This window comes from Oryctolagus cuniculus, chromosome 5 (genome assembly GCF_964237555.1).
Source record: "Oryctolagus cuniculus chromosome 5, mOryCun1.1, whole genome shotgun sequence".
Taxonomy (NCBI): Eukaryota; Metazoa; Chordata; class Mammalia; order Lagomorpha; family Leporidae; genus Oryctolagus; species Oryctolagus cuniculus.
In genome coordinates, this window is record NC_091436.1 from 72,350,343 (window position 1) to 72,366,740 (window position 16,398).

The 16,398-nt window shown below is 45.3% G+C and overlaps 1 protein-coding gene across 4 annotated transcripts in view; it reads left to right on the forward strand.

Annotated features, from left to right (window-relative positions):
* Positions 1-1,734: 1,734 nt before the first annotated feature.
* Positions 1,735-16,398, forward strand: part of FAXC (failed axon connections homolog, metaxin like GST domain containing) — a 102,623-nt gene continuing 87,959 nt past the window's right edge. Inside the window, exons 1-3 of one of the 4 annotated variants that reach the window (XM_008263304.4) lie at positions 1,831-2,115; positions 2,594-2,715; positions 8,521-8,656. In XM_008263304.4, coding sequence (XP_008261526.1) covers positions 2,609-2,715; positions 8,521-8,656 — 243 coding nt within the window. In that variant the 5' untranslated portion in view covers positions 1,831-2,115; positions 2,594-2,608. Of the gene's footprint in view, positions 2,716-8,520; positions 8,657-16,398 lie in introns of all 4 variants that reach the window. The other 3 variants (XM_017345295.3, XM_017345294.3, XM_002714868.5) reach the window with 3 other exon arrangements.

Sequence of the window (16,398 nt, forward strand, 5' to 3'; positions counted from 1 at the left end):
AGTGGGCCAATAAAGTTTTGCATTCTAACAAGCTTCCAGATGATACCAGACTACACTTTGAGGTAACAATTGTCTACACTACTGGTTTGTGAAGAAGATCAGAACTCTACTCACCAGAGGAACCTCAAGTTTGTTGGCTCCTAATCAACCCAATCAAGTCACCAGTTTTTGTTTGGACATCAGACACACAGATAAAAGGAATGAGAATGTATTGGATTCAGAAATAGAAAATGAATCAAGACTCTAGTAGAGCAATTAGAACAGAATGTAATGCATATCCCTTCTGAGAGATTGATCCAAATGGCAAGAATTGAGTGGGAAAGACACTAGGCAGGAGAGATGTAAGAGGGGTGGAGAAGAAAGAGAAGACAGGTGATTGGTGATTTATCTTACCTCTGTTTCTCTGCCTGGCAATTAATGATATCATGTCACATTTTTCAGGTCATAATCCAAAGAGTATAAACAAAATGCATCAAATAGTTTAGAAATTTAATTTACCCTAGGAAAATAATTTTCACAATGATGTTGTACTTCATGTTTTAAAATATAGTTTAAGAAATTTCTATTATTTATTTTTAAAGGGAATCCTCACCCAGAGCCCCTAAATTTACTGGCTCTGCACAAGGCCTTGTAGCTTCCTGACTCCTCTGGCTGGAAAGCTATGTGGTGACGCCTTAGTCACTCCCGGAGGCCATTTAGTTGCACTCCTTGCACCCTGCTCATGGAAGTCCTCTTCCAGCCACACACTACTTCATCCTGACAGGTCACTTACATGGGACAGGGGAAGTGGCTTCAGAAAGTTCATGGAAGGGTTTGCTTTTGTGGTGCCCCAAGGAAAGCTGCCATCTGTGACTCCGGCATCCCATATGGGCACCAGTTCCAGAGCCAGCTGCTATGCTTCCAACCCAGCTCCTTGCTAATGTGCCTGGGAATGCAGCAGATGATGGCCCAAGTGGTTAGGCCCCTGACACCCACGGGGAGACCCAGATGGAGTTCAGGGCTCCCAGACTCGTGTGGCCATTTGGAGAATGAACTGGCGGATGGAAGATCTCTCTCTCTCTCTCTCTCTCTCTCTCGGTGATTTCCAAAAAATCAAAATAAATGTTTGCAGAAAATGGAGTTAAAACTTAGCCTGCATTTTCCATGTACTTTTCGAAGCTCCCTCCTCTGTTGCCAGCAGTGTTTGGGCCCCCCTCATGCACTGGTGCAGTGACACCATCCTGGTAAGCGTTTGTAAACACCCATGTTCTATTAATGATGTGAAATAAGGAGCCGGTGTCGCTTCCACTCCAATCTCGTCTCCCCAGGCAAAGCCCCGACACTTCCTGTATGCCTCCTTTCACTTAGGAGTCAGGGGACCCTGCATCTCCAACCATCTTTTCCTCCAAGCAATTTTGCCTAACTTTGTGTATACGTCATAAACCTCTAGGAACCCCAATTCAGTTTTTTGTACTTACGAACTTTAAAACATGAAGTTAAAGAAAAACAAACATCGAACGCACAGTTGTTGCGCAGATTTTTGCATCAAGAAGAATACATCCCCCCAAAAACCCATATCTTTGAGCTCAAGGATTTGGTATCAAATTTGATTTGGATGTGTCAGAGGGCAAATTTCTCTAGCTAGGGAATATTTTGTTGTTTATCTGTCAAACCAGACATCTCCTTTCCTAGAGGTTAACTGTAACGTAATGAGGGTATTTTCAAACGCGATGCAAATACATAGGCTTACCCGGCGGCCAGGACGGTCGGGCTTGCGACCTTGATCCGGGCCCTGGTTCGCTGCCCCCGCCGGGGGGCGTTGCCTGCGCGCAGCTCCGCGCCGCCCAGGTGTGCCCCGCGCTTCCCTGCTCTCACGCCCGCGGTAGGGGCTGGAGCAACGGCGGAGGGCGGGCCTGGCCAGAGTGGGTGGAGGCGAGATCCGGGTCCCGACTGCAGCTTGCGGGCAGAGGAGCCGCATTTGCAGCCGCCTCCGCAGCCCGTGCCTCCCCGCGGCCAGCGGTTCCAGGGAGTGCCTCCTGGAGGCGCGGAGGCCGCCCGGCACGCCCCGGCCCCGCAGCTCCGGCCGGGGCGGAGGCCGCGGGACCGCGGAGATGCGGGGCGGGGGCAGGGCGCGGGGTAGGTGACTTTATCCCGCCTCTGTTTCCCTGCCCCGGGGAGCAATGACATCACGCGGCCTTCTCCAGGCGCCGACACAAAGAGCGGTGCGGAGAGGCCGCTGCGGGGGGAGCCGGCGGCCGCCGCTGCCGCCCAGGGTCCTGGGGCTCCGCCGGCCAGACCCGCCGCCCGCGGCCCGCGCCCTTCCTCTTCCTCCTCCTCCTCAGCCGCCGCCTCCTCGGTCGCCGCCACCCGCGCCCTCCTCCAGCGGCTGAGCCCGCGCCGGGCCGCGCCGGCCCCTTCCCATGCCGGCGGCGCGGGCCCTGGGAGGGGCACCCGGAGCCAGCCGCGCAGCATGCACTGGGGGGTTGGCTTTGCCTCGTCCAGGCCGTGCGTGGTGGATCTGAGCTGGAACCAGAGCGTCTCCGTCTTCGGCTGGTGGGCCGGGTCCGAGGAGCCCTTCTCCTTTTATGGGGACATCATCGCTTTCCCTTTGCAGGATTACGGTGGGATCATGGCAGGGCTGGGCTCCGATCCCTGGTGGAAGAAAACCCTTTACTTGACCGGGGGAGCTTTGCTGGCCGCAGCTGCGTATCTGCTCCACGAACTCCTGGTCATTAGGTGAGCCGGAGAGAGGGCCCCGCTCTGGGGCGCCGAGAGGGCCACCTGGCCCGGGCAGGGCTGGTGCGAGCAGGTCACGCCGCCCGAATGCCCAAACATCGTGCCGTTACCGTTCCCAAAGGCGTTCCGTGGCCACCTGGCCGTGGGGGCAGTTCTGAGTTTACCGGAGAATTTAACTGGTGTTGGGAGGGAAAAGCGTTTGTCTCCTACACGGGTGCTAAAAGCAAAAAGGCTCTGGGTTCCTAGTCGTTATGGAGCAAAAGTCTGTTAAGAGACAGCCTTAGGAAGATCCTAAGTGCAGCGTGTTTGCAACAGTAGAATTAGGCTTTGTAAATACAGTAAGTTATTCATCTGTGGAGTGCCTTGTTTGTTTATAGGTGATAATGCTGGAAAACTAACTGCTAACCTCATTTTTTGCTTGCAAGGTTAGTTCTCCGTGTCTCTCCCTAAATGTCAGCATCATTAAGCGACCGAAATTGCAAAGCTCCAGAAACCTCTTAAAGATGCCTGGCTAAGTGTAGTGAAGTGCAGTGTTAATGCAGTCTTCGCCTGCTTATCTGCTTATCTGGAACTGGACCTAAGCACCATCTTGAGGCTTAAATGTCATTGTTGTGTGAACAGTAGGAGACCCGAGGACAGGGCCAGCACATGGGCGTGTTTGCCGTAACACCGAGCGAGACGTCGCTCAGTGCTGTAAACACTCGCATCCTTGCATCCGCTGCCGCAGAATGTTTACGGCATGGACTTGGAGATTCCAGAAAATGGAGGCCCCTGCTGTTGGTACATCAGCCCCAGAGGAGATCTCTGATTGAGTAAGGTTGTTTGGCTTATTGATACATCAGGTTATGGTTAGAATTTCCATGTGTGTGAGCTCTCAGTCACTGGAAGATTACCGAAGCCCGGCGGTTCTCTGAAAGTCCCTCTTGGCCAGTGTGAGTGAGCACAGTGCCTTTTTCCAGTGGGGAAATCCTAACACAATAGGTTATAAACAAAAGCAGCCAGGTGACCTTTAGGGGGCCTGCAGAGATCCCAAGAGGACATTGTGTAGCCAAATTTGGTTGCTGTATTTTGAGTATTTCCTGTCCCTGAGACAGAAGATGAGAAGTGGTTTAGATCTGGGGACTGTGTTGGCTTTCATATTATGTAGTTATAATGGAGAAGTTTATTTTAAGCTTGCCACACGTGTAAATTCTCTGACTTAGGACCGTTCCTTGAATCTAGTTGAACCAAATAAAAAAAAGCTTCTAAGTGAATTCTCTCTTTAGATTACTTGATATTTGTTGTAGTTTTTGAACACCCTTTCAAGCTAGGTTTCAGGCTACGTAAAGAATCTAAACACCCGTGCAGTATTTTATGGTAACCCCTTTGTTTGCCAGTCCCAAGTCTGAGGACCCCAAACCATGTGGCCTTTTGGCAGTTTTTTGTGTTGTGGAGAGAGTGAAGGCTTCACAGTACTGAATCTAAAAATCGCTTAAATGACCTTGCAGAAATAGCTTGCAGCCCAGAACTCACTTTGGAGTAGGCCACACCCTGGTACAAGCGGACTCTGGAGATAGGAGAGCCCTCTGCCCACAGATAACTCGTTCTTCCTTTAGGAGAATACTAGCCTGAGCTCTGGTTGCTTGTTTGGATTAAGGAGTTTGAAATTCTTGGTGTATTCCCATTTGTGTCTTGGCAAATGCTTGAAAGGAACGGGAAAACCCTGTATGATATAAACAGGGCTGGCCCAGCTTTGAGCACTTATGGGGACCTCTGAGTGGAAAAGCTTTGCATGTGTGATTGTGTTTGTCCCTCACAACTATCGTATTGAGGTTTGATCCCCACTTTATAGGTAAGGAACCAGTGGCTGAAGGAGATTAGGCAAGTTGCCCTAGATCACACAGGAAGGGTAGTGGGATGCAGATTCAGATTTGAGAATATGTGCCCACGTGTGGAGCCTGCACTTTTTTTTTTTATTACCATTGCTTCCTAGAAAGCACCCATTCGGAGAGAAGTTTTGATGGGGGAAGGAGAAAATTGGGAAGAACGGGGGCATTGCTCGGAGAAGACAGGTCTATAGTAGGGGCCTCACTTTCCATCTGCCTCTTGCAGGGCTGGAGAACTTTTTTCGCCAAGGACCTATTTGGATATTTATAATATCATTCGTGGGCCATAGGAAATAATCACCATAAACATAAGCCTGCTGAAGATTTATTGGTCACCGTGGCAGGGTCAGACTGAGTAATTGTGTGATGTTTCCCATCCCTGCTAGGGGGTAGGTAGTAAGGAAATTGAAGACCAAGGCTTAAGAGGTGGCATGATAGAGACTACCACTGAATGTGAAATCTGTGTTTCAGTGGTCTGTGTAGTTTAGACAATAAACCAACAAAGAAAAAAAAAAATCTGAAATGTGTGGGATAGAAAACGCACCTTGAAATGACTACAGTGAGCTCACTGGCAATTGCAAGTCGTTTACCACTTTGCTTCATTTTATGCTCTTTAGATTTAACCATATTCTATGGCTGTGTCTCCAGAATAGAAAGTGAAGTTGATAGGTGAGAATAATTTAGGAAGTTTAATAAATAGGTATCACCAAAGTAGGTATTTGAGGTTTTATCCATGTTTTTCCTATCACTGTACTTTTAAATAAATACTCAAATTTTCTCAATCCTCTATTTTTTCTGAGTAGAGACAGCCTGGCAATTATGTTAAGTTCAGTCAGGCATTTGGAAATTTGTTGTTTGTAAATCTATTGATTAGGTAATGACTTCATAACCCATAGCTCATTGGCTCTTTTTTTTTTTTTTTTTTAAAAAGGTTTATTTATTTATTTGAAAGGCAGAGTTACAAAGAGTCAGAGGCAGAGAGAGGGAGGGAGAGAGGTCTTCCATCTGCTGGCTCACTCCTGAAATGGCCGCAACAGCTGGAGCTGAGCCGATCTGAAGCCAGGAGCTTCCCAGTCTCCCATGTGGGTGCAGGGGCCCAAGCACTTGGGCCATTCTCTGTGGCTTTCCCGGGGCCATAGCAGAGAGCTGGATCGGAAGCTGAGCAGTCAGGACTCAAACCGGCACTCATATGGGATGCTGGCACTGCAGACGACGGTGGCTTTACCCGCTGTGCCATAGCGTCAGCTCCAACACTTTTTAAATGTTAAAGATTACTCATTCATTTATTCATTCATTCATTCAAGAAAAGGCAGAGAGAAAGACACACAAAGCTTCCACGTATTGGTTCACCTTCCAAATGCCCCCAAGGGCTAGAGTAGAGCTGGGCTGAGTGGTAGCCAGGAGCCCAGTACTCAGTCTAGGTCTGCCATATGGATGGCAAAGACCCAAGTACAGGAGCAATCTCTTGCTCCCAGGGTCTGCACTGGCAGGAAGCTGGAGTCAGGAGCTAGTGCAGGGAATTGAACCTAGCAGTCCTGGGCTAAACACCCACCCCTCATTTGTCCTTGTGGCACTCATGCTCACCCTGTCCTAGAAGATTAGAGAATCAAAGTAGCCCAGGGATCAACATCTGATCCCTATAAGCCTAACACTTATCAGCTGTGTACAGAGGCATGGCTATCTGTGATATCCATAGCCATGGCAGTAGGAGCTCGTCCACTTTTAAACTAGCTGATGCTCTACTGGTTTCCTTTTATACAAACCTCATATAAGATCACCTTGTAAAATACAGCTGCACAAGAAACAACCTGCCTGATCAAATGATCCTAAGTCACAAAGGTTTCTGATGTGTAGAGGGAGGGAGCCAAATTTTCTGGTCTTAAATTCATGCTCTGCTTTTAACCAACCATGTAACCTTGGATTACTCAGTTTTCTCATCTGTAAAGTTAGGACCAGCGGAATAGTCTCCCTAGAGTTGACTAAGTCAGTTAATACATGTAGACAGTTTAGAACGGAGTTTGTCATGTGGAGGACATTCAAAGTTACTCACTATTTAGTTCTTATAAATGTTAATTAGAAAGTTCCAGACTCAAGTGGTCTAAATCAAATAGGCTGTGTTAAAAAAATTAGTTCAATGCCCATTCTGGTGTTCTTGGAGTACTTAAAACTTGGGAACTAGAGTTATTACAAACTTGATCTTAAATTCATGTTCATTGGAGGAGGAATTGAACCTCTTTGAACTTCAGTTTCCTTGACTACTGTAAAATATTAGTATGATCCCCTAAATTTAAACTGTAACAATACCCACTCTACAGAGTAATTGTCACTATATGTTAAATAGCGAGCGTTAAATATGAAACAAAGTTTCAGGCAGGGCAGGGTCGGGGGAAGAGTGAAGTGTATGTGGCTAGATAGAATGAAAGGTGAACTTTGCCAAAGCTTCCTGAGGGGTGGTAAGTAAGTGGGACTGCAGGGCGTAATGAGATCTTGTAGCTTAAGGGGATAAGATCATATCTCTTTGGATGGGAATAAATTCTGCTACTCTTATTCAGTGCTTGGTAAATGGTAAACACAATATATACAGAGACTGCCTGATTGCATCCTCACAATAATTGCTGCGGAGTTAGTATGTTCTCATTCTCTGGGTGAGTGAGGTGGAGGGCAACATGGCCCGGAGGAAGCAGGGCTTGGATTTGGCCCAGAAGCACAGACTTGGAATCTAGCCCTTGCTGTACTATGTGGTGACTCCCGAAAAACCAGACCAAGGAAGTCTTCCTCCCCCAGAAAAGTAGCCAAAGCTAAAGATAGATGTGTGGCTGAGACTCAAGAAAAGGGAAAGCAGCAGTACCAAACTACATGCTGTGTGATTGATGTGGAGGCTGTGAAGCAGAGAAGAGAGAGGGAGAGGGGGAAGGGGGGGGAGAGAACCCAGAAGGTGGGTTCCTCAACACCACAGGTGGAAGACCAGGTAAGCACACAGAAGTTTGCAAAAGGGACTCCAGGATTCTGGGTCTCAGAGCATATCTGCACTGTTATTCCAGGGTCTTAGGGATGGAGAGACCTGAAAGGTTTTATGGTGTAGTCTGATAGCCAAGAAGTTAGGCTTTCACCACCTGGTTCAGTTCAGGTCCTGCCATTTAGCAGCAGTGCGACTCTGGACAAGTTAGTAATCTGTCCTCTTTTATCAGACATGACAGTGGTACCTGCCACACAAAGTTGTTGTGAAGATTCAATGCCATACCTGTGAAACTCACAGCACTGTGGCATGCAGAAAGCACAGAATGCCATTTTCTTTCTTCTTTTTTTTTTAAAGATTTATTTATTTTAGAGGTAGAGTTAGAGAGAGGGAGAGACAGAGAGAAAGGTCTTCCATCTGCTGGTTTACTCCTCAAATGGCTGCAACAGCTGGAGCTGCGCCAATCTGAAGCCAGGAGCCAGGATCTTCTTCCGGATCTCCCATGTGGGTGCAGGGGCCCAAGTACTTGGGCTATCCTCCACTGCTTTCCCAGGCCTTAAGCCGAGAGCGGAATCAGATGAGGAGCAGCTGGGACATGATCCGGCACTGGGATGGGATGCCAGTGCTGTAGGCAGAGGCTTGCTCACTATGGCACAGGCGCCGGCCCCAATGAATACCATTTTCTCTGGTCAGCTGGCTTCCAGCAAGCAAGCTCAGCCCACCAGAGAAGAGGCTGCAGGGAGCAGAGGCAGTGGCTGTGTAGTTACTTTTCTGGGCTGTTGGGGTTGTGGTAATGTTAGAGTATTTGTAAGGTTCTCTCGTGTTTTGACTGAGCTTCTGTTCTCTCACTGCTGGGTGAACCCCTGTGACAAACACATCTGCTTGTTCATTGAGATGCTACAATGCAGCAGGTCAGCTCAAGAACTAAGGGAACTGGATGGATAACATGTGGATTGCTCTTTGTTTCTGTTTTGGTTTTAACAGGAAACAGCAAGAGATTGACTCCAAAGATGCTATTATTTTGCATCAGTTTGCAAGACCTAACAATGGTGTCCCCAGTTTATCTCCTTTCTGTTTGAAAATGGAAACTTATTTGAGGATGGCTGACTTACCTTATCAGGTACTTGTGTGCAAATATGTTTTATTTTCATGATTTCAACATCAGAGAAGAGTATTTCATCTCAGATACTTGAGTTCGGGGTCTTGTGAGTTTTCTACTCAAGTTAATGATAGATCAAAAGGGTATGGGATCCAAGGCCATGGTATTTTCCCCCAAGCTGGAATATGCTTTGGCTAATAGTTGAGGTATACCTATTAGACAGCTGTTAATACATGTGTGTGTGCCATTGTCTGAGATGTTTATTTCCTTTAGATTTTTATTTATTGACTCATTGTATTTTATCTCTTGTGAATTGTGGAGTCAGAGGATCCAGTGTGTTACCAGATAGATGCAGGTTGAAGACCTTTTACCTGAAATGCTCTTGGATTTTAGATTTTTGAATATTTGTGTATATATAATGAGATGTTTTGGGGATGGGACCCAAGTCTAAACACAAAATTTTTTCTTTCAAGTTTACCTTATATACATAGCTTGAAACTAGTATTATATGATATTTTTAATGCATCTTAATTTTGACTCTAACACATCACTATATACTATCCAGACAATTTTTTGTAATTCACACTTTCCATGAGTCTTTTCAAGTCTTTTGTATGTATGGAATTCAAAATATTTTTGCACCCCAATAAACATCTTCTGATTCCATTTTCTATAAGCCTTTTAAAAAAGTTCTTATGTATATATTGTGAGAGATTTTTCATGGTGTTCCACGTTTTGTTTGAATGACTTTCAGGGAAATATTTGCCCATTTCAGCTTTAAAGAATGAACAAAAGAATGTCCTTTAAGGTACACATTTCCCTCTGGATCGTGTTTGAATTGTGTCTCACAAACTTGACATGATGTGTTTTCAGTGTCACTCACTTCTCTGTGTAAACAAGCTCTACCCAATGGAAACTTTTTAAGTTTTAATTTTTGTTATCATTTTTAATTTCATGTCTAGAGAATATGGTCTCTGTGATATTGAGTCCTTGGAGTTTACTGAGTCTTGAGCCTTGTGTGTGGTTACTTCTTAGAAATGTTGAAGATACTTATGTATTCTTTGGGAATGGAGCTTTCTAGATACAATTGCTTGAATATATTTAGTGTGTCATTTAGATCTTCTGTATGTTTTTTTTGTCTGCATGTTCTGCAGTTTCTGAGAGGAGTACGTTAAGATATTCAAGTGTTTGTTGATTTCTCTCTCATGTCATTCTGTCAGCTCTTGCTTTATCTAAGAGTATTCAAATATTTGAGGTTATGTTGTTAGGTACTTCAAAAAGATTGTGGAAAATGGAATTATAAATTTATTTTGGTGCAAAACATTCAAAATCCATGAGTATTTTTTCATAATATGCATTTTCCATGAACTTTTTGAAGATTCCACATAATACAAAAGTTTTATCTTTTATTTATTTATCATTAAGCTTTATATTTTACTTATTTATCATTTACTTTTATTTATTTTCATATTATTCACATATTTTATTCTTTTGGTTCTTTTACTAGTAGACAGCCTCCATCATTGTTCCTTAGAATTTTTTGAGAACTTGAATTCTATGTTACTAGTTACTGTATTACCAGTATTTTTTATTCTATTTGATTGATGTATCTTTCTCCAACCTATTTCTCTATCTTTTTGTGTGTTTGTTTCTCATAGTCAATGTATTGCTTGTGTACAATCAGAGAATCCTTTAGTGAATTTGATCCATTTATGCTTATTACTTTCTTAGGGCTCAGTTTCTAAAACAAGATTTATTTTAAAGGCAGAGCTAGAAAGAGAGAGAGAGAGGGAGATAGATAGAGAAAGAGAGGGAGAGAGTTTTTCCATGTGCTGGTTCACCCCCAAAATGGTCAGAATAGCTGGATTGGGCCAGGCTGAAGGCAGGAGCCTGCAACTCCATCCAGGTCTCTCACATAGGTGGCAGAGGCCCCAGCACCTGGACTGTCTGCTGCTGCTTTCCCAGGTGCTTTAGCAGGGAGCTGAATTGGAAGAGGAGAGGCTGGGATTCCAGCTGGCATTCATATGGGATACCAGTGTCACGTAGTGGCTTAACCTGCTATGCTATAATGCCCTAGGGCTTATTTCTAATATCTTGATATATTTCATTTTATTATACTTTTTAAAACTTTTTTCTCATTTTCTGCTTTCTAATGAATAAAGTTTTTTCCTTGTCATTTAAAACAAGTCCTATTTTTGTTACAATGGTTGCTCTTGTTTTCCTATTCAACTATTAAATATATTAAGCTTTGTGTTTATCCTGTATAATACAAATGTGGTAGCAATTCACATGTATCTTGGGTCTCTTCTTTAACTCTAGTCCTCATTCTAATTGTGTGTCTGTTGTCAAACTTTAAAAAAAAGATATTTATTTTATTAATTTGAAAGATAAAATCAGAGAGAAAGAGAGAGGGAGGGAGGGCGAGATAGATAATTCTTCCATCCACTGGTTCACTCCTCAGATGGCCACAATGGTCAGGGCTGGGCCAGGCTGAAGTGAGGAGCTTCTTCCAGGTCTCCCACATGGTTGCAGGGCCCATGCATTTGGGCCATCTTCCACTGCTTTTCCAGGCAATTGGGGAGCTGGATCGGAAATGGAGCAGCTGGGCCTTGAACTGGAGCCCAAATGGGATTAATTTAATTTAGTTTTGGCAGTTCTTTCTCTCTTTTTTTCCTTTTTCTTTCTTTTATACAGTGAACTTTGGGAAATTATTTGACCAGCTTTGTTTATCATATATCTTATCCTGGAGGATTTATTTTCATTTTAATAATTCCTTGATGAATATTTTCAGAGTGAGACTTTTTAAAAAAATATTTATTTATTTGAAAGGTAGAGTTACAGAGACAGAGGGAGACACACACACACACACACACACACACAGAGAGAGAGAGAGAGAAAGAAAGAGAAAGAAAGAAAGAAAGAGAAAGAAAGAAAGAAAAAGAAAGAAAGGAAGAAAGGAAGGAAGGAAGGAAGGAAGGAAGAAAGGAAAGAAAGAAAGAAAGAAAGAAAGAAAGAAAGAAAGAAAGAAAGAAAGAAAGAAAGAAAGAAAGAAAGAAAGAAAGAAATCTTTCAACTGCTGGTTTAGGAAGGAAGGAAGGAAGAAAGAAATCTTTCAACTGCTGGTTTAGGAAGGAAGGAAGGAAGGAAGGAAGGAAGGAAGGAAGGAAGGAAGAAATCTTTCAACTGCTGGTTAAGGAAGGAAGGAAGGAAGGAAGGAAGGAAGGAAGGAAGGAAGAAAGAAAGAAAGAAATCTTTCAACTGCTGGTCAAGGAAGGAAGGAAGGAAGGAAGGAAGGAAGAAATCTTTCAACTGCTGGTTTACTCCCCAAGTGGCCACAATGGCCAGGGCTGGGTCAGACTGAAGCCAGGACCCAGGACCTTCTCTGGGTCTCCTATGTGGGTATAGGGGTTCAAGAACTTGGACCAGTCTCTGCTGCTTTCCCATGCACATTAGCTGGGTCGGAAGTGGAGTGACAGGGATGTGAACCGGTGTCTGTCACTCCCCCTCTTCGTGGAGGAACGACACAGGACCCTGCGCTGTTCTTTCGTCTGCTCAGCCCTCCCCGGGTTTGCTGCTGGTTCTTCCCGGGTTGGCTACTGTCCCTTCCACCTCCGTGGAAGGGCGGTTCCCCCTGCCACATTCCCCACTTCCGCAGGGGAGCGGCACACCGCCGGCCGGCTCTCTCGGGGGCTGCACAGGTGTTCCCTTAGATGTTCCCCTTAGATGTTCCTTCTTAGATGTTCCTGGTGCATGCCGTCTCTCTCCTCCTTTATAGTCCTCTTCCACCAATCCCAACTCTGCTACCCACACGCCGAGTACGCTGCTCTCCTCCAATCAGGAGCAGGTCCTACAGTTTATTGGTTGAACTGGAGGCAGCTGCGTAGAAGCTGTTTTCTTCTCTCCCAGCGCCATATTGTGGGAGAGCAGATGCACAGAATAAGTCTTAATTCCAGCAACAGTTTAGTCCGAGTTGCTCCCCACAGTGTCCATATGGGATGCCGGCGTGGCAGGCAGTAGCTTTACCCACCATGCCACAGTGATGGCCCCCAGAGTGAGACTTTATATGGCAAAATTTCAGTGGCTTTGAATGCCTGACAACATCTTTTGTTATACTTCATGTTTGAGAAGTCTGTGTACAGTTCTTTTCCTTTAATTTTTTTAAAGATTTATTTATATTTTACTTGAGAGTCAGAGTTACACAGAGAGAGGAGAGGCAGAGAGAGAGAGAGAGAGAGAGAGAGAGAGATAAAAGTCTTCCATCCGATGGTTTACTCCCCAATTGGCTGCAGTGGCCGGAGCTGCGCCGATCTGAAGCCAGGAGCCAGGAGCTTCTTCCAGGTCTCCCACGTGGGTACTGGGGCACAAGGACTTGGGCCATCTTCTACTGCTTTCCCAGGCCATAGCTGCGACCCGGATTGGAAGTAGAGCAGTCAGGTCTTGAACTGGCGCCCATATGGGATGCCGGCACTTCAGGCCAGGGCGTTAACCCGCTGTGCCACAGTGCCGGCCCTCCTTTAATGTTTTAAAAATATTACTCCATTGTCTGTTTTGATTTTTTTCTTGATGTTAATATTGAAAACTTGATTTTAATCTCATTCTTTGCCTTTCTCTCTCTCAATTCTTTTAGAATTTGCTCTCAATCTTGAAACTCTTAAGATTTTTCTATAATACACCTTGGTGTGGGTCTTAATGTTTCCTGTTTAATCCTCTTAAACTCTTTTAATCACTTTTTTAATCTCTTTTTTTTATCTCTTTTTAATTCTAGGGAGGTATTCATTTTCTTAAAATATTCCCTTTATTTTATATTTGTTTGCATTCTCCCTCTTGTTTCCTGTTCCCTGTTATCTTCCTGGTGGAGCCTCTACTTTTATTTTCTCTATCTCTGTACTTTAAACCTCTTAATTCTTTCCTGTGTCTCTCTGGGAGCAGAGAACTAGGAACTTCCATTGTACGTCTCTGTTCTCTTGTATCCATTGTGCCATTTTTCTCATCTATTGGGTTCCTTATTTCAACTTCTGTATTTTTCTTCTTAATATATACCCTTAGTTTGTACTAGGTACTTCAAAAACTTCATGGGAAATGGAATTAAAAGATAAGTTTAGGGCCGGCGCCGCGGCTCACTAGGCTAATCCTCCGCCTAGCGGCGCCGGCACACCGGGTTCTAGTCCCGGTCGGGGCGCCGGATTCTGTCCCAGTTGCCCCTCTTCCAGGCCACCCCTCTGCTGTGGCCAGGGAGTGCAGTGGAGGATGGCCCAGGTGCTTGGGCCCTGCACCCCATGGGAGACCAGGAGAAGCACCTGGCTCCTGGCTCCTGCCATCGGATCAGCGCGGTGCGCCGGCCGCAGCGCGCCGGCCGCGGCGGCCATTGGAGGGTGAACCAACGGCAAAAGGAAGATCTTTCTCTCTGTCTCTCTCTCTCACTGTCCACTCTGCCTGTCAAAAATAAATAAATAAATAAATAAATAAAAAAAAGATAAGTTTATTTTGGTTTAAAATTTTTGAAATCCATGCATAGGAAGAATCTTCAAAAATTTCATGAACATTTCATATAATGAAAAAACTCTGCATGAATTTCAAAATTGCTTTTCCACAAAAATAAAAATCTTTTTATTCCAGTTCCCATGGAATTTTTGAAGTACTCCCATATTACTGATCTCTTCCTTTATCCCTTGGAGGGTATATATTATGGTAAATAATTTTTGGTCATATAATTCTACTTCATGTGTGTATATTCAGTGCATTGCCCTTCTCCTGGGATAGCGAACTCCTCAGATGTCAATTATTTGGAGTTAGAGCTCCTTTGAGCAGGAATGTCAGCTTCTCCGTTTCAGAATTCGTACTGGGCAAGGGCTAAAGCCCAGACCGCAGGTTGAGGGCCTCTGAGGCAGTTTAAGATAAGGAAGGAGGTGTGCCCTGGGCATCTCCAAACTACAGTGATCCTTTCGGTTGCTGCGGCTCCTCCGTGTGGAAGCTGCCGTGTTAGGAGCAGGTGGTCTCCTTAGGTTGTAACACTGGCTGGAGGGGCTGGGCTTGGCCACGCTTTGGGCTGCCCCTTCAGGATATTACCTTTCCAACTCATGAGTCTGTGGGAGAGGGGCTGGGGCTGGCAGTGATTCTTCTACGGCAGTGCTGGGACTAGATGATTGATAGACTTTCCACTTGGTACGTGTTGTCATGGAAGAACTCCGGTGGAGTGGTATTAAAACTGAACTTGGGGCCGGTGCCGTGGCTCACTAGGCTAATCCTCCGCCTTGCGGCGCCGGCACACCGGGTTCTAGTCCCGGTCGGGGCGCCGGATTCTGTCCCGGTTGCCCCTCTTCCAGGCCAGCCCTCTGCTGTGGCCAGGGAGTGCAGTGGAGGATGGCCCAGGTGCTTGGGCCCTGCACCCCATGGGAGACCAGGAGAAGCACCTGGCTCCTGCCATCGGATCAGCGCGGTGCGCCAGCCGCAGCGCGCCGGCCGCGGCGGCCATTGGAGGGTGCACCAACGGCAAAAGGAAGACCTTTCTCTCTGTCTCTCTCTCTCGCTGTCCACTCTGCCTGTCAAAAAAAAAAAAAAAAAAAAAAAAAAAAAAACTGAACTTGGGGGTGGGAATCAATGAGGGGATATTGGGGGGTGGTCTTAGGAAGAGAGTCTTTATGACTGGGAAGTGGGATGCAAGGTGTGAATCTGGAGAGAGGAGCAGGGGAAAGATTATGCAGGACTTGCTACGGCAGCAATGCAGGAGAAACTGGCAATAAGAACAGACACAAGGCTTGAATCACCAAGGCATCGGATCAGCCTGGTGTTGGCAGTCAGACTTGAAGGCGTGTCACTGAGGCACTGAAATGGAAGGAACCTGTCTCTATTCCATCGACACTCTTGGCCAGATTGCCTCACTGAATATTGTGACTGCTGTGTCTGCTTTCAAGATCTTTCGCATGTCTCCGCCCTTGCTGAAGCCATCCTGGGAGGGCAGCAGTTTCAGCAGGTGCCAGATTGCTCTGCCCTTTCCTTTCGCAGCTTCGTGTGTTAAACGCTGGCTGCTGCTGGTCTGTCTGTACCTGCAGCCTCGCCATCTGTGTTTCTATCTCAGAGCAGTTGCTTTGAGTGAGTGCAACTGGAGCATGGCTGTGGAGCCTGCAGCTCTTCCAGGGGTCTCAGGGAAGGAATGTATTTACCACTTCCAAAATTATGGTTTCTTCAGTGTATGTTTTTTAAAAAATGAATAGGATTGCTTTATGTGAGATTTTTTTTTTTTTTTTGGAAAGTAAGTAGAGAGGATGGTCAGGAGGTGGCAGGCACTTGGTGAGAAGCAAAGGTCCTGTGGTGTAGCTAGGGGTGCTGTCTGCCTGCCAGGGGTGCTGTGGGGCTGTGGAGCTTGAGAGGTGCCAGGGAGCTGGTTTCTGGACTTGTCAGTGCAGAAGTGTTTTCTCATGGACCCAGAGAACTCCACCCACTATTGCTTTTCCTGTGCCATTTAAAAAAGATTAAAATGCCATATTCCTAAGATCATGGCTCTATATTTGAAGCTTTTAAATTTTTTAACCTAAATGGGGTGGGAATGAATAATTGATGACCTCTAGTAGGAAATCACAAGACTTGTTTTTAGCCCAATATGTTGGATACTGTTACTATTTTTATATATCAAGCTATGAGAACTGATAATTAAATTTAAAAGCCTCTTTATTTTGTAGTAATTATAGATTTATGGGAAGTTGCAAAAAATGCAGATATGGTTATTTAAATCTTTAGAATTTAGATAGTTTTACTTATTTGAAAAG